Source organism: Chanos chanos, chromosome 2 (genome assembly GCF_902362185.1).
Source record: "Chanos chanos chromosome 2, fChaCha1.1, whole genome shotgun sequence".
NCBI lineage: Eukaryota > Metazoa > Chordata > Actinopteri > Gonorynchiformes > Chanidae > Chanos > Chanos chanos.
In genome coordinates, this window is record NC_044496.1 from 37,973,472 (window position 1) to 37,998,132 (window position 24,661).

Sequence of the window (24,661 nt, forward strand, 5' to 3'; positions counted from 1 at the left end):
TGGTCTACCAGTCAAATCAATTGCCAATCACTGCCTCCAGAAACCCTTGACAGTAATGATGGAATGATAAATCTTTTATAGAACACTTCTACACAAACATTAAAACATACATCAACACCAACGCTATGCTTTAAGGTGAAACACTCACCCCTGAAAAAGGTTACTGAACTAACCATAGAAAACATTTGTTTATGCAAATTCAAGAAACAAACATTCCTCTGATTGAGGTTTTTTAACAAAGCCAAGACTAAACCATTTTATTGGGAAGAGAGAAGCCATTGATTGCATGCAGATATTGTGGTATTTATTATAACTTTGAGTGCTGGTATTTTTAATATAAATGTGCAGCTTAGTTTTAACGTTCACACAGAACACTGGCAAGCCATAACTGATGATGTCACTCCTCTTAGTATATCACACAGTCCCCTAAGACCTTATTTCAGTTCTGACTGCTAGGTGAGTGCTATACACAGTCCATGACTTATCGTTTGAAATGGAATCAGTGTCAAGCAAGTTGTAAAGATGTGTCGAAATAAACCTGGTTTACTGAACCTCTGAAAGCAAAACATTATTTATTTACATGTCTGCAGTGTACAGTATAAAGAATCAGATGACACACGATTCCTTTTTTTTCCCCACTGTTTTTTATTTGAAGTCATTTGCTGAGTCTCAGAGCGCGAGAGAGCAGGGCTTTACTCGGCTGCGGGCGCGGGAGCGTCTGCAGGCTTCTTAGCCTTTCCAGCCTTCTTGGGTTTCGTCTTGGGCTTCAGCATCTTAGCTTTGATCTGGAAAGAATGTCACAACTTCAGACTCGATGGGAAAATTCCTCAAAAAGCAATTAAAAAAAATAAAAGCTCTCAGAAAACAGATGCGTATTAGAGCAGTGTTCCCGGATACGTACGGTTGGGTTGTGTGCGAGGATAGCACGGCGACGGACTGTCTTAGCGTATGGGTTCAGCTTCATCATCACTCTCAAGTTCTTCAGTGGATTCTTCTTCAGAACTCTGCGCTGAATCTTTTTACTGTGGTTAAAAAAAACCCAAACAAAAAAAGAGACCATGACAATTATTAAACATGAGAAGGTTGTTTGGGGTAAGGAAGTGTTATCAGAATGCGTTGGCATCACAAAAACTGCATGGGCACATATTTGACTGCTCAGGACTTCCAATATAATCATTGGTCAGAAACACGGACCAGAAGTTGGAATCTCATCATGGATACTACACCATATAAACTTATTCAGAAATAACTGATCTAAGAGAAATCCCAAACTTACTTGGGGGCACGGAGTGCCTTCTGAACCTCCTCACTCTTCAGGATCCTGCTCAGATCTGTGTTGGTCATCTTGTGCATTGGCAGGCTAGAGCAGAAAGAGATGGAGAGAGCAGTGAGCCAATGAAACCTAGTCTAGTTTCACGTCTGTGTAATTAAACGCGCTACATGAAATCAAACCTAATGTCGCTGAGAACTTTAAAATGACTCTTTTCAGAAACACAGACCTTGATGTGGAAACTTATTACTGAAGCATGAAAGTCTGCACTTTTAAACACGTTCCCAGAGTAAGGGTGGGAAAAACAAACTCACTTGTAGTCCACCTTCAGGGTGGAAGCTTTGCGCCAGGTACCATAGAGGTCATCCAGTTTGCGGAAGGCGCTCTCGGTCCAGATGCAGAAACGGCCAACGTGACCACCAGGGGCGAGTTTCAGGAGGTCAAGTTTGTTGACGTTCTGCAGTGTGATGCCTGTGGCGGAGGAGGAACATGCGTCACACACTGTTAGTGCCTTTCAACAGCTGACAGGCACTGACATTGCTTTTCTATCCCAAGGCAGGTGCATAGGTGCGTGGCTCAGTCGTTTTAAATGAAATCACGTGATTCATAAACACAGACCAAAATGTAGAAACTCGTCATCGCCGTTGTCCCAACTGTACTCTCCTTTTCTTTTTCCAAAAACCTACCCGGGATGTTCCTGAAGGCCCGTGACACGCCGTTGTCCTCATTGTAGATGATACATGGTCCTTTGCGCTGGATACGTCTGCGGTTCCTCATTTTACCCTTACCGGCACGCATGCGCTGAGAGGCATACACCTGCCGCCACAAAACCATTTGGTTGAAACACAGGTTTATACATTTACAAACTTTAACACTCAATAAAACTATAATGAGACTGAGTTACAAAGCAACTATTTCAGATCAGCAATCATAGTGATAGTGCATCTTTCACTAAAAACACACATTCAGTTTAAGAACTGAGTGGGGCAGTTCACCTTCTTGATGTCGTTCCATGCCTTTAGCTTCTTCAGCAGGAGCACTGCCTCCTTGGTCTTTTTGTATCCCTCAACTTTGTCGTCGACCACCAGTGGGACCTCGGGGATCTCCTCGATGCGGTGACCTTAAGTGAGACATTTCATCGCTGTAAGTTACACTTATAACATGACAAACAGTTTGATCTCTGAGGTCAGTCACTCTAAAGCGATTGTGATAGATGACAGTGTTCTCAGCCTTCGAAAGGAGTGAACCAACGGTTTGACCCAGCCCTTCTGCTAACTGAGGTTTATCTGGCACTGACACTGAGAATGGATAGCCAGGGGGAGGGCATTCCAGTCAGCTGACAGTGCAGGTTCTGCACTGCTCTTACAAATGAATGATTTCAATTCCTTATTATTGGACTGATTTGCTCTTTCTGGAGCAGCTTATGACAACATGGCAATGGAAGCATGAGCATTACAGCAAAAGAAAGTGACCAAACAAAATCACAGCAAATTTACACGGGAGAAGAATCAAAGTCAAGGTTCCAGGAACTTAACTCTTTACTTACCTTTGGACATGACCAGAGCAGGCAGGGCAGAAGCAGCCAGGGCAGAGCAGATGGCATATCGCTTCTGGGTGATGTTGACCCTGCGATGCCAGCGACGCCAGGTCTTGGTGGGAGCAAACATGCGACCTCCACGACACATCTACACCAGGGTTAAGGGGACAAATTTCTCTTGCAACAACTTCACAAAGTGGTCAAATTCTAATCAATGGCTCTTTGGCCTGCTCAGACTCTGTATTCGTCAGTCTTCTGTGCCAGTATGTGACAGCAGGCCACTGTCGCTGATCACAGAGTAAGACGCAAATTACACCATCACAGCAAGTGGCTTTTTATGGATGAGCTGAAGCACTTTAATAGTACAAAACTATACTTACAGCTCTACTATGCTTGCTTTCAGGTAACTACATTAGTAACTTCCGCAGCAGTAAAAAGGATACGTTTCCAAAAGCACCCTGGCCGGAACGGTGAGTACCACCACCACGCACACGGGGAATACGGGCTACAGCTCTGCCAGTACCCCAGGATTCAGCACTGGTCTGGTGACCTGGGACACACACATATCAACATCTGATGGAAACATATCATAGGTTCCACATACAAATGGAGGTAAACAGTTGTCTGACTGAAAGGTCAATCAGAGCTTTCAACCTTACCACAGGGTTCAGAAATACAAACACTGATATTAACATCAACAGTGCTAGATACTGAGGTCACTTAAATTTTCATCTGTGGCACACTTACCAGCCAGTTCACTGACACAGTAGGGCTGACGGCTGTTCTTGCGCATGTTGGTATGCACGAAGTTCACCACATCAGGGCGGATAGGAGCCCTGAACACGGCGGGCAAAACCACATTTTTGCCTGAAGTCTCTCCTTTTTCGGAGTAGACCGAGATTAACGGTCGGGCACAAGCCTGGGAAGCAAAAGAAAAACATAAAGCACGTGTCTGAGGTTCGTGGTATTCCGTTGCATCGTTCAACTAAATCTTGCTCAGATTAAGTTTTCGTCAACCGTCTGGGTCAGCATGTGACAGCAGGCAACTGTCGCTAAACCCAGAGTAAGACGCAAATTACACCATCACAGCAAGGACGTGTTAACCCAACGTTCATAACTTAATCTATGCTCACTGCCAAATGATCTAGACTAATCTGCAAGCTAACTACTATATTAGCATCAGTGTTACTCTCAGCGCTTACTTGCTGTGTTAGGCCCAAGTCATTGAAACGTCGGTAGGTTAGCTACGTATCGGATAAAACTTGACACAAAAGCAAGTTCAGTCACAGAAACAAACAAACATAAAGGTATGCTTAAAGTCAGACCATTATTCCAATGAAACATAGACTGGCCGCAAAGCTACTGACCACACGTGTAAGCAACACTCCGCTACTCCTCAAAATGGCTCCTTCTGTGACTCTAACGCCAGCGCTAAAAAATTTCTGTTAAATCAGTGTTCTCCGCGATGGCTGAAAAATTACGCCTGGTACCCCTCAAAAGAATATTACAAAACCCTCTATATGAGTGTGTTAAACAAGGAAAATCACGGCAGTTCTTACCATTTTATAAGTATATTTTCACGGCACGCCGGGAACCACGCTCCTCATGCAATGGCGGCCACGGAAGAAAAGGAAGAACGTGTTACCCCTTGAAAAGGATATAGGTACATCCGATAGCGGACCACTTCCGAAAGTGTTATTACTTCCTGTTTTGATGAAGTATATTATAATAACGATTTTACAAATTATAAAAACAATACATGTTTTTCTATGGTGTGAGATTCCCTACTACAGGTCCATACTGATGGAAAAAACTATGTTTATCTCCAGAACTAGTTCTGTCCACTTCACACGGAACTTGCGGATGAAGATGAAGACGTGTTGACCGGACTACTTTTTTGTCTCTTTTAAAATGCCGTTTTTTGTGAATATGCCTTCACAGGACTTCGAACCTAATTTATTTCAACAAATGTAAATTTTACTAAGAAGTAAAAAATCTCAACAAGTAAATGATTTATCATTAACTGTTGGGGTCGGACTTTGACTTGAGTGACGTAAAGTTGGCGCGGTACTCAAATGTTAGGATGTTCTGAAAAGAATATTATAGATGTGACTGTGACATTCTGGAAATGAAATTGTTATAATTATCCATCATAGTAGCTATAGAGTAATGTTCCAACCACATTCATTCAAAACTGTGGGGTCTGAGACATGATTATGAAGACCTACTCATCAAGGTTTGCTGTGCTGGAACTAGGCATTTCCATTCCACAAATATATAAATAGGGAATGACAGACATAATTCACACTGTGGCACAAAATTAATTTCCTTAAGTGGTTTGACAAAGGCATGAAGTATAATTTACTTCTCGTAGACAAACACACTCATTTGTATTGTTTTCACAACGGAATTCAGTTTTCCTTGCCTGCCAAACCAAAATTATTTCTTCATACTGTACAATATGGCGTCATACCAATGGTGAAAGGAACCTTGCTGTATTTTGATCCAAGTTCCAGTCTGTCTTCTGTATTCATTTGAGTATTTTAAACACAAAGGTATACACAAGACACATTATTTCAGGAACATATTCTCCATTGTGGTTATTGCCACAATGAACTTAAATTGATCATAGTAAGTTGGACTCAATTGCTTTTTTTTCTTCAAAGGCAAAGGTGTAGTTCAACACTGTTAATGATTACACACCTCCATACATTTCTAAAACTAAGACTGAAGATGGAGAGTGACATCTTTGACATCATTTGGCACAACATTAAATGGATGTTACCATTTTACAGGGACATTACATAGGGCCACACAGGACAATCTGAACACAATTTACACAAATGTACTGTTTTTTAAATCTCTCTTTATTCACGGTTTCTGTAAAGAAATTTCACATTTACACAAATCTGTATTAAACAAGCACACTTAGATATAACAGGAGTTCTGTTGCAGAGTAATGCAGATATCAACATCAGTTTCACAAGATCTTACAGATTTTAAATGACTGAAACTCCAGTAGAACATATCACATTTCAATATGCTATATTCAGTGTAATTGCAACATGTCATTAATTCAAGTTGCAGTGAATTGTATTCAATAAAACAATTTTTAAAAACATATTCGAAATCACTGATTTCAACAGCATGTCTGTGTATAAGGGCATGCTCTACTGGGGCAGTGACTCATTCTGCTGTAGGCACCTTGGTCTTGCTAGTCTTTCTGCCTTCACATATTGGCTTCACAATCTGCTCCTTTGACCTGAAAAAAAAAGTACCAAAGATTTTAGTCTGACTTTTAAGTATGGATCACAATACACTGTGCAATCTCAAGTAACGGTTAAGATATAAGGATGAAATAGCAATGAAGTGAATGAATGTTACACAATATGAGGTGAGCATTCTATGATTACACTCTGATGACCTTACAGCAAAACTGTATGTGAGGATGGCAAGTCTTGGCATAGGGGTTCCACCTCATCATGATTCATGTTCTCGAACCGGTCGTTCAGAATGCCTCACTGAATCTTTTTTTTCTACAAAGAAGATCAAAGACGCTTATTACACTGTGCTTGAAATTTGCTGGAAAGCACAACATAAGCCCAAAAAAAATCATATACATTTGTTTGCTCAGGACTTCCAATTTAATCACTGATCAGAAACACGGACCAGAAGTTGGAATCTCATCATGAGTGCTACTACTATTGTTTTTTTCATTTTTTAATTTTGAAAGTTGCAGCTACCAGGAAAAAAAAAATCAAACTTACTTGAGCAGAAGTGTTTTCTGAACCTCTTTCCTTTTCAGAATCACACTCAACACCATGTTGGTCCTCTTGTACATTTTACATTCACATTAAGGTCACGTGCAAGAATGATACAAAGATTGGTTGTCTTGGCACATGGGTTTAGCTTCATCCTTGTGTTTGTTCTTGAGCAAGGTCTTCCTCAGAACGTTCTGGTGAATCATTTTGCTATAATGTAAAGAAAAGAGGTACTAGTCACCTTGAAGTTTGTTTGGGGGGGGGGGGGGGGGGGGGTCAGTGTACTACTGTTACTACCATTTTATAAAGAAGTATTAAACTGCTCAGGACTTCCAATATAATCATTGGTCAGAAACACGGACCAGAAGTTGGAATCTCATCATGGCAACTATAATTTATGCATTTATTTCTCAAAATAAGCTTAACAAATAAAATTCGGGGAGAGAGGGAGAAAGAGAGGTGTTAATCGACACTTTTATTTGCACCGTTAATGACTTTCAATAAATGATACTTACTGCAGACCTGGGAAATGCCTCCACACGTTCAAACGCATGAGTAATTGGCATCATCGTCCCATCACCGTGAACACGAGGCATATCGGCCACAGTCAGTACAAAAGTCCGCGCGACGCACTGTAGCGAACACACAACAGTCTACTAGAAAGAAGAAAAACAAAAGAATCAGTCGTTTACAACGTAAAACAGGCATGCATTCTTTTGCTGTCAATGAAAGAAATGAACTCTGGCTTAAAATCAATTTATTCCCGCTACCTTAATGTGCTTTTGTTGCGCACGTGTAGTAATCAAACCTCAAAAGACTCTCCATGTAACACAGCTCTAGCGTCAGGTTCCACAGTTAGTAATAACCGTGGTGCAAAATACCACCAGGAAAATAAATGATTAGATTCTACTTGTTAGTGTTACCAAATACTAGAAATGTATACCATCTCGAACGTTTCTCTGCATCCCAACAGACCCTCTCCTCAAGCACGTGCAATTTAAGTCGACAGAGGAAGTAGCTGTCTAGTTTGAAGACTGTATACATCCGACAGGTGGTATACCTTTCTGTTTTAGAGGGCATTAATTATAAAATTATGGCCCTCTAAATTGAGCTAAATTGTTCTAGGTCTAAGTCAGAATACACTACCTGGCAATTCAGAGAGAGAACACATGACGACTTGCAAGCCATCGCTTAAGAACTATTTTTGTTCGTTTCACATAAGCCTGGCGGATGATGATGAAGTTGCCTTGACCGGACTACTTTCCATAACATCTATTTGTTGTTTTTAAATAATGTTTTTCGTGCCTATGTTTACACAAAACATATAATTTTAAACCAATGTAGTAATAAGAATAAAATTAAAATGAAGAATATAAAATTATAGGCAGATAAACTATTGTTAGGGGGTGACTTTTGACCTCGGTGACGTACATCTGGCGCGCAATAATCAAATGTTTACTCGAAGTAGTGAATATTGCTGTTATGAAGTTTTGTGAATAATGGGCGCTAAGATCATCGCAGAAGCTAATAACTTCACAAGTTTCCTCAAGTAAGTTTTCAAGTTCTATGGTTTGAGGTTACTTTCGGTATAATACCATGCTGCTTTTAAATACAGTTTCCATTTGGGATGACTTAGGATTCTGCGAACTGTTTAGTGACAGCGGCTGCCACAACTAAGTAATTTTATTTTGTTTTATACCTGCTTAGCTGCTGATGTTTGTTATTGGCAAATTGTTCATTTAAATTATCGAAAGCAATTAGACATCGACAATTGATCATATCTCTTGAATTACATGATGTTATCGTACAGTAGTTGACTGAACTTAGTTGCACGAACAGATACTATTATTTGAGCTATTTTCTTTTCTTTGCAAGGTTATGTCAAAATGAAGACAAATGTTCTACGACCTATGAGGTAAAATCTCTGGATCCCTTTTGTAGATTTGTAGGTTGTATGTGGTAATGTAACCTTGTTATAGAATTATGACTCATTATTTTCAGGACATGCAAATACTGCTTGTTCAAGATGATAAGGTACCCTTAGACAAAATCTACGACGGAAACCGACCTGTCTTCGTTTGTCAGAGAACAGTAAGTTAACAGAGTTGGTCTGGCTACACTCCATTGTCTGGATTATTTGTGTGTGCTTAACTGAATTTTCGTTTCTACAAGCTACAGCAGTGTCAGCAAGTTACACCAGATGACAGTACTGAAGATACTCCCCTTGACGAAGGTATTTCTGCTGAGCTGCAGGATGATTTGGGGCCTCAGCCTCTGACTATAATGAGAGCAAGGTAAGTCTCTGTTTGAGTACTTTTCCACTTCGTGAAGGGTGACGTTTGACAGTTTTAGTCCCCATAGATTTGTTCCGACTGATCCACCACATCTCACAGTACTATTCAGAAGCCCATCTGTTTAACAGAATAATCAGTGTTTGAGCAGCCTTTGTAGTAAAATCATGGATACACTACAACTGAAAAGTAAAAATGTACTTTACTGTTTAATACTTGTGTATTCTTCATGTGTAAGTACAATCATCCAATTACAATCTCATTGTTAAATATTTGCTATAAGATGGTTTTGAATTAAGAATTGGGGTTAATCTGCACTTTTGTTCTTTAGGCAGCTGCTCTCTTGGTACACAATGTCTCAGAACCCCAACATGCCTCAGGTGGATGACTCTGCTTTCCACCCCATCTGGATCCGCTGTGACATGAACGATCCTGCAGGCACTACCTGGATGGGGGCAGAGACTGTCCACTCTGGCTCCAAGGTTGCAGCAGTCAAGCTATACTCTGTCTGCAGCAAAGGTACACACCCAGTATAACCTGGTCTGAGAGCTTGTTTGATGTGTTTCTGTTGGAGAATGATGATTACATCATGTTTGGGGGAAAATATTTGTTAGCAGAGACTAAACACAAAATGCAGAGATGATTATTTGTCCAGAGACTAATGATTACTAACTGTTAGTCTCTCCTCAGGCCCTTGTACTGAACCACTCTGTGGATTGACTTGTCAACTCATTTTCTCTAGGTGCAACTGCAGATAAAGCTTCATTCATCACTTTGGATGAGCTTAAACAGGAGCATCAGAAGAGGCACCATCCTTCTGCCGTAAGACACAGCATCCTTTTTTCTTCGGGGGGTGGGATATTTCCAGATGACTTTACATGCGTTTGGGGGTTTTTTTGTTTGTTTGTTTTGTTTTTTTGTGGTATATGATCTTGTATGGTCTTATCTCAGATGGTGACCAGAGGTTGGGCACAGTACAATCTCTTTGGTTCCACAACAGTGGAGAACACCATTATTGAGTCTCAGAGTAGCATAACCGTCAGCTTCACATGGAACAACGTGGAAAAAATCTTGGAGACCCCTCCACTGTCCTCCCTGGCCACTCTGGTGAGTGCCACCCACTTCTCTGCTTTTTTTTTCCCCTAATGGTTTACCACTGTATACATTTTCCACAATCGGGAAGCATTGATAACGGTATGCAAAACGTTTTCTGTTTCTTCTCATTACTTTTCCAAGTCTTACGCTTTTTTCACTTGATTTAATTCTAAGTGACTAAGCGCTTTTAGCGTTATGCCATATTGTTAGATTAATTTGTTACAGAAATTAAAACTTACACAGCTTGTTCAATCTAATTAGAATAATGCTCTAAGGTCTTACCAGTTCTGCTCTGTGTTACCTACAGAATATCAGAGTGGCAGTAGGAGATATGAGGAGCCCAATGTTTCAGACATACAAGGAACTGGAGTTCCTTCAGGTAAGTGATACTAATGTCTCAAGGGTTTATTTTATAGAGTAATATATGGTGTTCATTTTCATGTGAAGTGGTTTGGAATTTGAGCTCACATAAGTGGTTGATATTAAAACATGTGATAGTTAAACCAGGTTCTCTGTTCTGTTGAAGAATAATACATCAGTCCAGCACAGTGTACCAAAAATATCTTTTTTAGAGTATGACGGATTTTAGATGTTTTACCTTTGACCAGCAGCGTATCGGATTTTAGTACAGTACATTTAACCCACACGTGATCCACACAGATTCTGGCAGACGGTCTGAAGACAGGAGAGACAGAATGGTTAGAACCTCTGGAGACTCAGTCCGCTGTAGACCTGACCAGAACTCTTATAGAAGGTAAGCTGCTCTTGTAGCCATTGGAAGGAAACATTCATGGTTGGGTGTGCATGGTTTTCATTTTGATTAAGTTTTTTGTCCTATCCTGTCCTGTTCTGCTCTAGAGCTGGAGAACATTGCCAGTGCAGTACCTCAAACTACTAAAGGCTCTGAGGTAATGCTAGGTATGCTAACATTGTTTGAGCTGTTTTGGATGTAGCCTGTTTTTGTTGACTGGTTGTCGTATCTCATAACAGACAAATAAAGTTAGGACTGAGTCTTCCACCTCAGACACTCCTGTATTTAACTCACTGCTGGTGGAGAGAGGAGACCTGGACTTCACTGAGCAACTGTGGGTGAAAATGCGGAGAAGTAAGTTTCTCTTATTGCAGGCTTTTTTGGTTTTTTTTTAATTGTTTAAAGGTCTAGGTGACTTTGTGCAGTAATACAGGCATTTTTTTCTAATATGAACATTTATTCATATTTAACATATTTTATGTTGATTCATTTTTTTTTTCTTCTGGTAGGCGTGACCTCATATCAGGATATCAGAGACTGCCTAAAAATGGTCATTAAAGCGGTGAAATATGGCCAAATCAAACCATGGGTATGAGTTTTTCATGGATATGATTTTTACACTCCTGTTAGAAGTAATTCAGAGTGAAGCCTCATGAATCTATAATCAGTATTCACTGTCCTCATGGAGGTTCCTTGCTTTTCCCATTGGGTGTCACTTATTGGCTTGCCTAAAAGCTAGAGCATGTGTTTTTCTGTGTAAAAACATCGAAACTGAGCATTTTCATAAGCCCGTACATTAAACACACCTTAAATGTGTTAGCAGTGCTAAGTGAACCACAGAAATCACACTCATACATAACCATAGCATTTGCTGTGAATATTTTACACAGCTCAGAAATGTTCAGGCATAAATTATGCATATAATTACTAGAGTGAAATGTGTTTTCATTCTTCTTTCTCACTGAATGTGATTAACTAGCTCTGCACGCTAAGATATAAACACTGCGTCAAGAGTCTTTTGTATAATGTGTGTGTGTGTGTGTGTGTGTGTGTGTATGTGTGTGGCTCAGATCCACAGAGACAGTAGCAGTTCTCTCAGTAAGCTCATCCTGCAGTCCTACCAGCAGCAGATGGAGCCCGTGCCCCTGACTGGACTCACACCTGTGCACATGCTGCTGGAGATGGGTCTGGATAAAATGAGGAAGGACTACATCAACTATCTCGTCGGTAAGCTGCTTCAGGCAAGGAATGGGTTTGACGACATGACATCTCTTAGTTAGCAAGATTACTGTTAGTAGAGACATGAGCTGGATTTTCAGGACTCACACCGTGTGAGTCTGTATGTTTTCTTCAGAGAGAGAACTATAAGGTGACAGCTGGTGAAAACAAGTGACTCATTGCTAAATGAACTGCACTAAGGTTTTTTTTGCTTGCTTTGTTTTTTTTTTTACTTTCACTTTAGGAAAGGAATTGACAACTCTAAACAACTTGGTGAGAGTCTTTTACTGATTGTGTTATGGCTGTGTCTAACTGATGTATCCAGAGACACTTTGACCCCATGTCTAATCTCAGAGAATAGAACAACCACAAACCTCAGAGACAGTGATTTTTACAACGTGACTTTTGCAATTGAATTATTGAATCGGTAAAACTGTGAGGGTTCATATATTTTTTAAAGACACTTTTTGCTATTTTTGTTTATTTGTATAAACCCTTTGCAATTTTTCCAGAGTTACTATCTTAACACTGAGGTAGACTTGCAAGAACAAGTGATGAGAGTGAGAAAACTGCACCACCTACTGGAGATCTTGGGTATCTGCAGCACTTTTCTCAGCCTGCCCTACGAGCGCTTGTTCCTCTTCACACAGTGAGTTTTTCTCTCACTCTGAGCAACAGCATTCTTCACACGATCCACCACTTGCACCTTCTTATTCATTTGTATGACTGACTTGCTCGCTCCTGTGCCAGGTCATGTTTGCAGTACTATAAAGATTCCCCTTATGACGAGACCCATGAGTTCAAAGTGGAGATCAAACCTGCTTTAATCAGCTACTTCTACCAGAAGTGAGTGAACACAAACCCAGAGACCTGTCATGTTAAGTCTAGTGATGTTCTCTCCTATAACCTACAGCACCATAAAAATGAATGTCACGCATATATAATTTGAAAGCAGTTTAATTCATAATGAACATCATACCAGTGCAGATAGAATGCGTTGTCATGTGTATGTTATTCAGTGATCAGGAGTGTAGAGTTTTAAGGAAGATTTGATGACTCTGTCAGGGAGCAGCCATTGTCATGGGGGGTGGAGGTGTCCAGTGGACAGGGTCTGCGGGAGGTCAGGACTTCATGGCACCTTAGTGACAAGCCCCTGGTGGATCATGTGACCTTTGACTCAGGTAGGACATTTTTCCTCTGTCTTAGGGTTCAGATTTGACTCCTCTGTAGATTTCAGCTTTAAGTCTAAGTTGTGGGTGTAACGCACCTCATCCACTCTCTCCTGTCTCACCCTGCACTTATCTCTCATATTTTCATCCTTTCCTCCTCCAGCAGCATCAGCTCCCACTCATCTCCCTCATCCAGCTCCTGTTGGTGTGCTATTTCCTTTCTCTCCTCCTCCACCAGCATTAACTCTCAGTCATCTCTCTCATCCAGCTCCTCTTGGTGTGCTATTTCCTTTCTCTCCTCCTCCACCAGCATTAGCTCCCACCCGTCTCCACCGTCCAGTTCCTCCTGCTGTGCTGTCTCCATCCTCTCCTTTTCCTTAATTTTGTCTTTCTCCTTCATCATTTCAATCTGTTTGTTCCTCTGACACATCTTTCTCCCAACTTTTGCACTTTTCCATTTTCTCCTGCTGCACGGTTTCGCTCTTCTCCTCGTCCTCCTCAGTCTGACCTTTCTTGATCATCACTTGCTCCATTTCCTCCTCCTTTACATCTTTGTCCTTCATTTCCTGTTCCTCCATCTCTGTTCCCGCCTCAACTTTCTTCTCCATCTTGTCTGCTTTCTGTGCCACTTCAGTGTGCCACTCATCTTCTCTCTGCTCCCTTACTTCCACAATTTTCTCGACCAACAGTTCTTCATCCTTCTTTAGCTCTGCTGCCCCAATCACTCCCTCCTTCTCCACCTTCTCCTGCTCTACTCTCTGCTCCAGTTCCACATTCAACATGACAGTCTGTACCTCCACTGAATCAGACTCCACTTTCTTTTCATCCATGAACAGGTCCTCTTTCACCACCTCCATCAACTGCACCACCTTCTTTGCCTCTTCTATCACTTTTTGGACAATTTCATTTGCCTTCCCCTGCAGTTCCCTGTCCTCTCCTGTCTTTGCCTTCATCACAGTCCTCTCATCCTTTATTTTCTCCTCGTTTTCTTTCTCTCCCTCTGTCATTCTCAGTTCCTTCTCTCCCACCACACCCTCCAGCATCTCCACCATCCTAATCACCTCATCCACCATGTTCTGGACTAGCCTCATAATCGTTACATCCGTTCCCTCCACATCCACCTCTCTCTTCTTCTCTTGTTCTGCCTCCATCTTCAGGCCCTCTTCCTCCTCCATCACCCCCTGCTCACTTTCTGTCTTTCTTAAACTTTTCTCCTGCTTCAGCTCCTTCTTTTCTTTCTCTTCTTTCTCCTCATTCACCATGACAATTTCCACATCATCATAGCTCTCCTGCTCCATCGCCTCCCTCCCCTCCCATGTCTTTTATTCTTCTTTCGTCTTGTGTTCCATCAGTTTTTCCTCCAACTTTACTTTCACCTCCTTCTGTAGCTCCACTAAAGTCCTTGCCTCCATCTTCACCATCTCTACCACCTCTTTGGCTCTCTGCTCCAGTGTCCACTCATCCACCACCTCCATCTTTTTGTCTTCAACAGTCTCCTCTTCTTTCATGTCCTTAAATGATAAAATAGTTTAATGCAAGGACTGATCTCAACCTCCTTTTCTCATAAAACATTTTTGATTACAATTCATTATTTTTTTTCCTCCAAATGGTCAGTTAATGATAATAAGTGGGAACATATAATTATAATGTGACTGTATTGCTGATGTGATTATGTAATCTTACCTGCAGCACTAATTTTAGAATGTTCCCCTCTTCAACAGTCACTTTTACGTCTTTGTTCTCGTCCTCCATCAGTTTTTCATCACATTCTTCCTCGACTTCATTTAACTGCTCCATCACCTTGCTTGCCCCTTCATCACTTTTTTTCCACTACCTGTTTCGCTCTTTCTTTTAAAATGCCGTCATCCACTTTCTCTACCGTTTTATCAGCCAGTATATGCTCTTCTTTTTCAACCAGTTCCTTGAGTGATGATAACAGTATACAATAAATAAGACCTGATTTCAAATTCACTTTTATGTAAGATGCACCAATTTTTCTCACAATTTGGGATCAACCTTATTTAGGATGAGAAATTTCTGTCTGAGCTCAATGTGAATGTGACATTTCTTTCTAGTGTCACGCTAATGTGAATCTCAAATTTTCTTTAAATTGATTCCTGTTTTAAAAATAAGGTTTATAATGAATTAAGTTTTTTCCTTTATGTAGTAGATATGTTATATCTAGTTACAACAAATCATTTTGCTGCCTTTTTAAACGTTTTTTTTTTTTCTCAATAACTGTTTTCAGAGAAGCATCAATACAATCTTATTTATTACAATGAAATTTCACCTGAAACACCAGTTCCAGAACTTTCCCTTCCTCCACAGTCTCTGCCTTCTGCTCTTCTACAACATTCTCCTCCTCCACTATCACTTTCTCCTCCAAATTTTCCATCTTCTCCATACTCTCTGCTTTTTCCTCTCTCCCAGCTCTCTTGGCACTTCTTTTCTGTCTTCTCCTCTCCTCACACATTGCCGTCTTTCTATTTTTCCTTTCCTTCTGCACATTGTGATTCTTAGACTGGTCATCCTCAATCCTTGATGTGAAACAGCAGCAATGCATCATCTCGTCAACTGTCTCTTGTGTTGTTTTTTCACCAAATAAGCACAACTGGAGTTTGTGTTAAATGCCAGTTCTTTTATGTTCTTGTGTAATTATGCCATCGTAACACTGAATGACAGAGTTCTCCTGATGGAATACAGTGTCTTGACGGTTCTAAATGGAATCAGATTGGTTACTGGTGTTTGAGAAAATCTCTGTTTCAGGGTATGGGCAGGTCATTAAAAAGTATGAAAAAGCATTAAATCAATTTAGTGAAAATTGAGGCCTGAAATTGCATTAAAAGCTCTGAAATATGATTCTCAGATGTCTTAATTAAACCCCTTATTAAAATCTCATCATTCTGACCAGTTGTTTTTGACCAGAACAAAAATGAATGCAACGGCTGCTTTGGAGCTCTGGAGCTCAGAGACATGACCAGCGCAATACAGACAGATGTTGAGCTGAACTCTCAACAGTGAGATGAGCATCGAAACATCAATTTATTGTAACGTGAGTTGAATCAGAACGACGATGACTTGGCTTACATGCTCATCGTTTGTGAAGGCCTCTCTATGTCAGTATAGGCTATCTTCTGTTGTTTGTATATTTGGAGGTGAGAATTCGGTAGAAGACTTCAAATGCAAGTCTTAATAGGGGCTAGATAAAATTAACGCCGCATACATTCGTAAACACTCTGTTCTTCCATTAAGTTATGCAGAGCCCTTCATTTCAGGTCTCCTACAGGAATTTCTCATTCTGCTATTCCACTAGGCTTTCTCAATCATGCAAATGAACATATCTTGTCCGTCATTTAATTCTAGTGCTTTGTTCCCACTCCGCCGTGTTTAATTCTTTTGCATTCCCTCGCCTGCCCATCCTTAAACACTGAAGCAGTGGAGCTCTCACCCATCAAGACTGTCTGATTAGTAAAGTTAGTTTTTCTGTAGCCCAGATGGTGCAACCAGTGAGTCAAACTGGTGGTAAAATGGGCTTAAAAAGCATTACATTGAATTTGCTGATACCTACAGATACCCTGTCTGGAGATAAGCTTAAGAGTGGAATCAGGTGATGAAGTTCTTGGTTTGAGTAAATGCCTGCAAATGCTTGGCCCTTAGCACAGACAGGCATTTCAGTCTATCCAATAACAGAGACAGTGAATGGTCAAAGGCATTTTTTTATTCATCCTTGTTTGTGATATTGTTCATCTGAAAGAGGCAAAAGGCTCCAACTCCTCACAACCTATAGTGTTCTCTTTTAATGGCACTCCGATGCACCATTTTGTTCAAAACCTGTCTTAATATATGTCTGTGCAAGACACTGAACATTTGTCCTTCTTAAACTGTTCAGTAACGAGAATTTCACTCCAAAAATAGACAAGGTTTGTTGACAGTGGCTTGTCTGTCCTGTAGATGTGCCATTAGAGACGACTGTGAATGGAGAGAGTGAGGAGACCTCGTACTACAGAACGCTGGTTTGCTGCAGTCTGGTGAACTTCACTTAAACTCCAGCAGGTTAGTGTGTTTGTCACTGCAGAGATCACGCCATTACCCCGAGCTCTCCTTTATTTATATGTTTATTTCGTTTCAAACTCATCTGCTGAAAATTGTCTAAAAGAGTGTTTTATTATTTTACATGCCTGTAGTTCCATATTGCATCAGTTACCTCCCAGTGGGTGTCTTGAAAGGTCTGAAAAAAATCAAGGTTTAACTTGTAAAACAGCTATCTTCATGAGCTGTTTTTCACTTTGGAATCTGCCTTGGTAAAAGTAAACATGTTTTTGTAAATAATTTTACTGAAAAAGTTATAAAGTCCACTTATGCCAAATGCTTGGTCATATCTTAGGCCCATACATGAGTGTGTGTGCACATGTCTCTCTGAAACGTGAGCAGAATTGGCCGATTTCATTGGCACAGTTTCAGATGTCTAGTTCAGTTACGTAAAAAATAGGATTTTAATGTCATGTGCACATATATAAAACCAGTGGGAGTGAACAGACCTAAGGCATGATTTCACTGTCACTGTGTGTATGTGACTCAATGTTTTGCTAGCGCGGTGTGCTAGTTGCGTCTGCGCAGTAAGAACATGAGAAAGACTGCACTGAGCAGAATACACAGCGTGCACACAGTTGGGACCACAATCTCTGTTACCATCTCCATATGGCTGGTCAGGGGATCTGAAACACAAATTACACACATGTGCACACCCATGAGACAATTGCCATCACACAGCTGGAAGCTAGGGGGAAGAAACAAAAAATCAAAAACATTATATTCACATTGTTTCACATTGCTTGCGCAGTCAGAGCACTCAAAGGGTTAATGGTTCTCTTGAAAAACATCCGCTAGGTGAATGTGTGAAGGCTTACCATGAATAAGTCTTAGAATATTGGCAGCCGTACTCCGTTGTTCCTCTAATGAAGAGAGAGAAATGACCTTAAGAGTGGAATCATGGGCAAAATTAACCCTTTGAGGGCCGCTGTGCCATTCGCTTCATAGCGGCACAGAGCTTCCTTCCAGCCAATAGGGTTTTAATTAGCAGCATAAGCTAAGCAGTGTTAGCTTAGCTTTTCATAGCTATTTCCAAGCACTGTTTGCATGTATTAACCTTGTAGGCCTTCTCAAATGCACTGAATGCAGGTAGTGGTTTTATCAAAACACCATTCTCTCATTTAGGGTTAACACTAAAGATTAGATTTATGAATGAAAGGCTATTCTGCATGTTACAATTTAGCTTAAAGCTGAGATCATATGCTTTAAAATGGAATTTAAAGATGCACAGACTCAGTTAACTGTATGAAAAGCAGTGCTGGGAAATTTGGCAGAAGCAGCTGTTGGCTGAAGCAGAGATACCCAATTAAAAAGCCCTCAAAGAGTTAAATTGATATGATTATCTGACAACCAGAATAACAAAGCCACAGCAAAGCAGCATCCAGATGGTTTTAGATGTTCACAGATGTACAGTTACTCTGTGGCAGCAGAAGCATTGTGCAGTGATATTTCTGGAAGCTTGTAGATCAGCTTTTAACTGGCTTGCTGGCTTTGTTTGGTCCAATGGATTCAGCCAGTGCCTGCTGGTATTGTCTCTACGTAGCCTAATTCAGTCAGATCAGGGAATTGAATGATGCAGGGCAGTGTCCTGGCATAACTCTGATGCAGTTCTTATAAATTATTTCTTGTAATTAAGAGTGTTCCCCTGACAAAAGCCCTTAGAGATTAAAATCTCTCACAGAATCAGAACAGTGCACTGCCAGAATCCTCACTTCACATTCATATGATTGGACCACACAAAGTCAGTTGGAGGCTTGCCTGGACAATGCAAGAGGCTTGCCAAGCCCCAAAAAGAAAACAGAGAGAGTAGTTACTCAGATATGTACCCTAGTGTCTACACTTCATCATGTACAGGCCAAACCTTTGGCATATCTGCATGTTCCTTATTTTCCTTGGACTTTCTTCTAGCTGGAGGGGCAAACAAAGAAAAATCCTGTTAGAGGTTTGTCGAAGTCTTTGTTTTGCCAGCCTCTCTGTTTCAGGCCTTCACAAATCAGCCTTTGTCAATCTGTATGTCCAATGGACTTGCAGGCTAGGTATCTGTTTATTGAACGATCTAAAGTACCCACAATTGGTAAATTCAACATTTTGAGATATTCCCACGGCAGCCAAATGACATTGTGATGGCTGATGGAGAAACAAAGGCTTTTGTTTGTTTCTAAGGGGGGAAAAATACATTTTGTGTTGATTGGTTTTCACTACGGAAGCCGTATGTTCAGTTTTAAGGTCGCATAGAGGATCTGCAGGTAGAATCTTTTTTTGTTTGCCCCAGCCAGTATCTCCCCTGACCTTATGGAAAACTCTACGACCTCTGTATAGTTACTGACCTGCTGCCAGAAGCTGGTTGCTGGAGGAGCAAGTTTCCATGGCCTTCCTCTTCCAGTTTTCAACCTGACGATTATAAAAACCCATCAGATCATTTTACCTGTATATAATGTCAGACTCATGTGAACTAATATATTTTTTCTTTTCTCCATCAGGGTTGCTCAGAAGAAAAAGAATGACCTCTGCCAACTGTTATGTTCATGATTCCTCTATGCCATACCTTTTTCTTTTACTCCTGCGTTCAAGCATGTAATGGTATATTTATAAAAAGCATCTTTAACTTAGAAATTTCGTATAGAACACATTTTACTCATTGTCTGTCTGTCGGATTCTTTGGTTTGATTAAAGAATGGAACATTTTTGCAGTGTACTCCTTTTTTGATGATAGATGGATAGATAGATAGATGGATGGATGGGTGGATGGTGGAAGTCTATAAAGTCTATAAAAGCTTTAGGTGGTCAGTGGAAGATGCTATCTGAGTGTAGCCCTTCGTAAGTTCAAATATAATGTACCTCTCTCTGATTGGGAAAGCCATTGGAGCTGATAATGCGTTTGTAGAACTGAACAGATGCCTTTGGGTAACGTGGTTTATTCTTGTTTCTGAAGTCCACGTAGTACAGACCAAACCTTTCAGAATAGCCCTCGTCCCACTCAAACTTATCCAGCAAAGACCACGCCGTGTAGCCTTTTACATTCACACCATCCCTGATAGCTGAAGGATCAGAAAAGAGCACAAACAGAGACCTTGTCAGTCTTTGAGAGCACTGAGAACATGACTTAGGTGGGTTGCCCTAAGTGATTTACAGGTCCAGTTGTATTGCCTAGTTGCTCCAGTCACTTACCTTTCAACATCTCATTGATGTAACTTTTGAGATATTGTATCCTCCATTCATCGCACAGCTCAGTGCACATCATCTTCTCAGAAACTCCATTCTCAGTGATGTAGATCATTGGATTTCCATATTGACTCTAATGGGGCGAGCAATTGAAGGTGTCAGTATGCTAATGTGAATTACTCTGCCTTGATCACTTTGATTTGATAAGACAATTCCCAGGCTTATGTATGGATTCCAAAACAAAAAGATTCAGGTGGAATCAAATAGGAGAAAGCAGTCTCTCTCAGTGTGTTTGACGAACCTTTACAAAGTTGAGCAGGCGACGGAAACCCCAAGGTACAGAGTAGAGCCACTCGGAGCCAGGATCTGGCCAACTAGGGTCCACCAGCTCAGCCAAGTCGCGGTCAGTGAAGTAGGTGCTGATACGTCCTGCCGGGTAAGTCTTCTGAGTGATATAGCGCGTGGTGAAGTGTCCCACGCCCAGGAAGTCACAAGTGCCCTTGATGTAGCTCTTCTCCTGGGAGGAAAAGGTTGGTAGACGAGATGTCCCCAGTCCCTGTTGGGAACTCTTCCTTCCTGAACACACAAGAGCCAAAAGTTGAGAAAAATGGTAGGTTACCAATGCTGGAGGTGTTTACTGTAAATCTTGTTGTAGGTGCAAGAACTTGCCTATGAAGTCCTTCATCACTTGGGGGTAGTCTCCATGAAAGATGGGCGTGGCAAACCAACCCATGTAGAACTGGACATATCTCTCAGCTGCCTCAATATCCTTCTGGTTAGTTATGTCCACAGGCTCTCCCCAGTCCCCAGACAGAGAAATCCCAACCATACCTAAATAAATGGATGGACATCAACTCAAAATCATATTACTCCTCATATCTGTATGGAATATTGGATATAAGGTTATGCTGCAAGAGCACTGATACAAGTCACGAGTTTTATATTAGAATGTTTTTCCCTAGCTGTGCTTACCTTTTTGCTTGCTCCGCCACTGAGTGTCATATGTGTGCCAAACCTTAGCATGTGCCTACAGGTAAACCAAAACAAAAATAGGTTTTTGATTTTTCACTGAACTTTCCAGATATTCATACTGCAGTAGTTAATCATGTACTAGGTCAACATGATAGCTGTATCTGGTTAATTAAGATGAGAGCCATATGTGTTAAATCCAAACACAGTGTAGAACAGATTTGGAATAGGCAATTACCACTCACTTTAATGATGTGGTGTGCAGCCCTGTAGGCTCCAGTCCCTCTGAGTTTCAGTCCTGGAGCGTGTTCTCCAGTCTCATGACCCTCCACTGCCACTGACTGGAACACACAATGGGACAAGCCTGCTGAAGCTCACCATGTGATACATGTTTGCTTTATGTTAGACAGTGCTGCAGATAAATGGACTTACCCAAGGGTTATTGAATGTTATCCAGTATTTCACACGGTTTCCAAATCTTTCAAAGCAAAGGTTGGCAAACTCATTGAAATAATTCACCATACTGATGTTCTGCCATCCACCGTATTTCTCCTGTAAAACCTGGACAGTATATACATGGGAGTTTTACACTTTCACCTGAAACATTTGTCAGGGGATGTTAGTGAGGACACTTAGACAATGCCCTCAGACTTTGGTTAACATTGATGTAACCTTTGATGTAACACACCTGTGGCAAATCCCAGTGATACAGGGTGACGATTGGTGTGATGTTATTTTCCAGAAGCTGGTCTAACAGGATGTCATAGTACTTAATTCCTTTCTCATTCACATGGTCAGCTGTAAGGGAAATTAGTCGTTATTGTACCGCCACATTAAACATATTATGTATGTGTGTGGTTTAACACAACCTGTGGTGGTGAAAAAATTTACGGGAGGTACCTAGCTCTCCTGCAGCAGACTTTTGCTCCAACTCAACTCACATACACCTGGTTACACGAGCCGGGTGTCATGAATTAGGACTACAGCAAAAGCCCACATTCACAGCGGCTTTGCAGCAGAATGGTTGTCTAATGCTTGGGGCCCAGCTTATAGTATATTTTCATTCTCACCAGCACCAGCACACCTAAAGTAACTACTCAAAGGCTCGATAATGAGCAGATTGATGAAATGAGTGCTATCGCACCATGTCTTGACAAGTAGGTTCTCAGAACTGGAAATGGAAGACACTGTGGAGGACACTTACATTTAATGCCGGTGGGCAAGATCCTTGGCCAGGAGATGGAGAAACGATAGTGGTTCAGTTTTAACTCCTTTATGAGACTGATGTCATCCTTCAAAAAAGAAAAGGGAAGGTAAGCTGGTATAGGTTGGATATGAGGTCTTGAGGACACAGCCAGTGACAAACAGCATTAAGTTTTGCAGGTTTTGTTTATGCAAACTCTCATAGAAAGCTGATTGATTGAAGAGCTTCCCCTGCAGAAGTCAGCACTTATTGCAGAGGCAAGAGTGAAAACCTGAGAGATGTCTGGTTCTGAGTGGCAGAGTTCAATAACTCTTGTGCTTCTATGACACATGAGGTCGCATAAGGTGATGTTTCAAAAACTACAGTTCCAGGTGAGAAAAGCTTGTCTTAACTCTTTGTAGAAGAACTGAATTATCGTATATCATTTCCTCGCTGTCACCTTGACTTTGTAGTAGCCTTCACATGAGGAGTCTCCAGTCTCATTCTGGTAGATTCTTCCCTTCTTATGGCAGAAGACATCCCAGATACTCAGTCCTTTTCCATCTTTGTCCCAGGCTCCTTCTGTTTGATAGGCTGAACTGCCGGCACCCCACGAAAATCCTATCCATGGTGACAGAGTTAGTGTGAAGTACTACCAACTGCTCCACTACAGCAAAAAGAGTACATGGCTATCAGTTCAGAGGTCTGGAAGCATTTTGTTTAGGCTGGATGTCTCCGAGTAGTCAAATATCTTGAGACATTTTCTTTTTTTTTATCAAAGGGAGTTATGTTCGTTAGGGATACTCCCAAACTTTTCTACCAATGGACAGTCCCTACTTTTGTCAGAAACTTTGCTAAGGCGGTCTGGCTAGTGGAGAAATTACACATTTGTCTTTGGGGTTATCTCATGGTTGTCTTGCCAACATACTGATGTCTTTATACGTGTTTGCAGTGTGAATATGAATCTGTGGCTATCTACAGAGAATAAATACAGAAATGAAGTCAATAATCTGGTTGTGCTATTGTCTTTGATGATCAATGCACTTTTGCAGTGACAGAGCTGTGAGAGAGCTGTGGGACTGAACGTACCAGTTGGAAAAGTGCCATAATAGAAGGAGCCGCGGTCGCTCTTTGTCCAGTCGAAGTCCTCAGCCGTAGACAGACACAGCACCAGCACAAACACATTGCACACCCGTGTAGCACAGCGAGGCAGCATGGTATTCCAGAGCGTTCAGCTCTTGTTCACTCACTCACACTTACACCACACACTCCAAAGTAGAGACAACAGACAAGATTGTAAGACTTAAGTTTTTTTGTTTGTTAGTTTGTTTGATTTCTGCAGTTGTTGTTTTTGTAGTTGGGGTCTGTATTGACCTAGCATGGTCACTTGTGATCATTGTGCTTCTCATAAACCAAATCAGATATTGACACCTGAATCATACTGTTATGTTGACTAACAGTAAAAAGTTTATTAAAAGTAAATGCAACTTAGCTACACATATTGTCATCCCACAGCAAAGAAACACTTACAAAATGTTTTTTTAGGAGTGTGAATAACCAGTTCATTCATTCTGTTTGTGCACCCAAACACAATCATCCAGTTCCTCTCATTCTAGTATGTCCCTGACACAAACACTCAATGAAATAAGACTCCTCAGTTTACCATTACCACAATTCTGAAGCCATACTGACACAAGCATGCGCCCAACGCAGTGTTAATATTCTCTTTCTCTCTCTCCCAGTATTCCCCCCCTGTGTTTCACTTGGTGATGTACACACACATACCTCTCAAATGATTTGCATTAGCTCCAGCTGGATCTCGAAAAAATAGAAGACGAAAAACAAACTTTAAGTGCCCTTACAATGTGTCCACCTCTGGGACTCGACACTGTTCCTACAGCACCTGCTGTACTCTCTCAGCCCGGCTGTACCCAGCTCAGCATGCTCTATTGATGGGATCTCATGATCCCTGTGTAGACCCAAAGTACCCTCCTATTGAGGCTCAATGGACTGTGATCTCATTTTGCAAGAGTGGGCAGATCTTTTACAAACTGGGGTTTCACTCTGTAAGCAAAGCTAATGTTGGTGTGGCTGATATGCTTGTGTTTGCTGTTACAATAGTAATAGCCAGTTCAAAGCGCATAGCTAAACTGGATGTTTTACTCA

At 41.1% G+C, this 24,661-nt stretch overlaps 3 protein-coding genes, 1 long non-coding RNA gene and 7 other non-coding genes across 11 annotated transcripts; 1 reads left to right on the forward strand and 10 right to left on the reverse strand.

Moving 5' to 3' along the window:
• Nucleotides 1-625: 625 nt before the first annotated feature.
• rpl4 (ribosomal protein L4) lies at nucleotides 626-4,442 on the reverse strand. Its single transcript, XM_030794425.1, has 10 exons — nucleotides 4,367-4,442; nucleotides 3,555-3,726; nucleotides 3,251-3,357; nucleotides 2,817-2,955; nucleotides 2,266-2,390; nucleotides 1,957-2,086; nucleotides 1,585-1,741; nucleotides 1,277-1,360; nucleotides 902-1,022; nucleotides 626-785 (listed from the first exon to the last, which is right to left on the reverse strand). Exons 1-10 carry the CDS (start codon nucleotides 4,367-4,369, stop codon nucleotides 693-695), a joined length of 1,131 nt encoding a protein of 376 aa, XP_030650285.1. The 5' UTR covers nucleotides 4,370-4,442; the 3' UTR covers nucleotides 626-692.
• Nucleotides 1,152-1,220, reverse strand: LOC115806227 (small nucleolar RNA SNORD18). The gene has a single exon (XR_004025130.1). It is a non-coding gene; the product is annotated as a small nucleolar RNA SNORD18 (small nucleolar RNA).
• LOC115806230 (small nucleolar RNA SNORD18) lies at nucleotides 1,843-1,914 on the reverse strand. The gene has a single exon (XR_004025133.1). It is a non-coding gene; the product is annotated as a small nucleolar RNA SNORD18 (small nucleolar RNA).
• LOC115806245 (small nucleolar RNA SNORA35) lies at nucleotides 2,488-2,618 on the reverse strand. The gene has a single exon (XR_004025147.1). It is a non-coding gene; the product is annotated as a small nucleolar RNA SNORA35 (small nucleolar RNA).
• LOC115806233 (small nucleolar RNA SNORD16) lies at nucleotides 3,036-3,133 on the reverse strand. Its single transcript, XR_004025135.1, has one exon. It is a non-coding gene; the product is annotated as a small nucleolar RNA SNORD16 (small nucleolar RNA).
• Nucleotides 3,801-3,898, reverse strand: LOC115806231 (small nucleolar RNA SNORD16). Its single transcript, XR_004025134.1, has one exon. It is a non-coding gene; the product is annotated as a small nucleolar RNA SNORD16 (small nucleolar RNA).
• A 1,529-nt stretch (nucleotides 4,443-5,971) lies between the features above and the next one.
• Nucleotides 5,972-6,772, reverse strand: LOC115806127 (uncharacterized). Its single transcript, XR_004025112.1, has 3 exons — nucleotides 6,575-6,772; nucleotides 6,237-6,343; nucleotides 5,972-6,069 (listed from the first exon to the last, which is right to left on the reverse strand). It is a non-coding gene; the product is annotated as an uncharacterized LOC115806127 (long non-coding RNA).
• LOC115806229 (small nucleolar RNA SNORD18) lies at nucleotides 6,434-6,502 on the reverse strand. Its single transcript, XR_004025132.1, has one exon. It is a non-coding gene; the product is annotated as a small nucleolar RNA SNORD18 (small nucleolar RNA).
• Nucleotides 6,773-6,887: 115 nt separating the features above from the next.
• LOC115806226 (small nucleolar RNA SNORD18) lies at nucleotides 6,888-6,956 on the reverse strand. The gene has a single exon (XR_004025129.1). It is a non-coding gene; the product is annotated as a small nucleolar RNA SNORD18 (small nucleolar RNA).
• Nucleotides 6,957-8,067: 1,111 nt separating this feature from the next.
• Nucleotides 8,068-17,135, forward strand: zwilch (zwilch kinetochore protein). Its single transcript, XM_030765313.1, has 18 exons — nucleotides 8,068-8,117; nucleotides 8,444-8,483; nucleotides 8,570-8,659; nucleotides 8,750-8,862; nucleotides 9,191-9,378; nucleotides 9,602-9,681; nucleotides 9,811-9,966; nucleotides 10,262-10,333; nucleotides 10,615-10,708; nucleotides 10,813-10,862; nucleotides 10,945-11,059; nucleotides 11,215-11,294; nucleotides 11,776-11,932; nucleotides 12,168-12,196; nucleotides 12,436-12,572; nucleotides 12,674-12,769; nucleotides 12,989-13,104; nucleotides 17,044-17,135. Exons 1-18 carry the CDS (start codon nucleotides 8,068-8,070, stop codon nucleotides 17,133-17,135), a joined length of 1,755 nt encoding a protein of 584 aa, XP_030621173.1.
• Nucleotides 17,136-17,616: 481 nt separating this feature from the next.
• On the reverse strand, nucleotides 17,617-23,731 carry lctlb (lactase-like b). Its single transcript, XM_030765675.1, has 13 exons — nucleotides 23,585-23,731; nucleotides 22,956-23,116; nucleotides 22,517-22,604; nucleotides 22,001-22,110; nucleotides 21,741-21,873; nucleotides 21,558-21,649; nucleotides 21,316-21,370; nucleotides 21,009-21,174; nucleotides 20,645-20,915; nucleotides 20,350-20,476; nucleotides 20,020-20,219; nucleotides 19,509-19,572; nucleotides 17,617-17,807 (listed from the first exon to the last, which is right to left on the reverse strand). Exons 1-13 carry the CDS (start codon nucleotides 23,709-23,711, stop codon nucleotides 17,692-17,694), a joined length of 1,710 nt encoding a protein of 569 aa, XP_030621535.1. The 5' UTR covers nucleotides 23,712-23,731; the 3' UTR covers nucleotides 17,617-17,691.
• Between the last annotated feature and the right edge of the window lie 930 nt (nucleotides 23,732-24,661).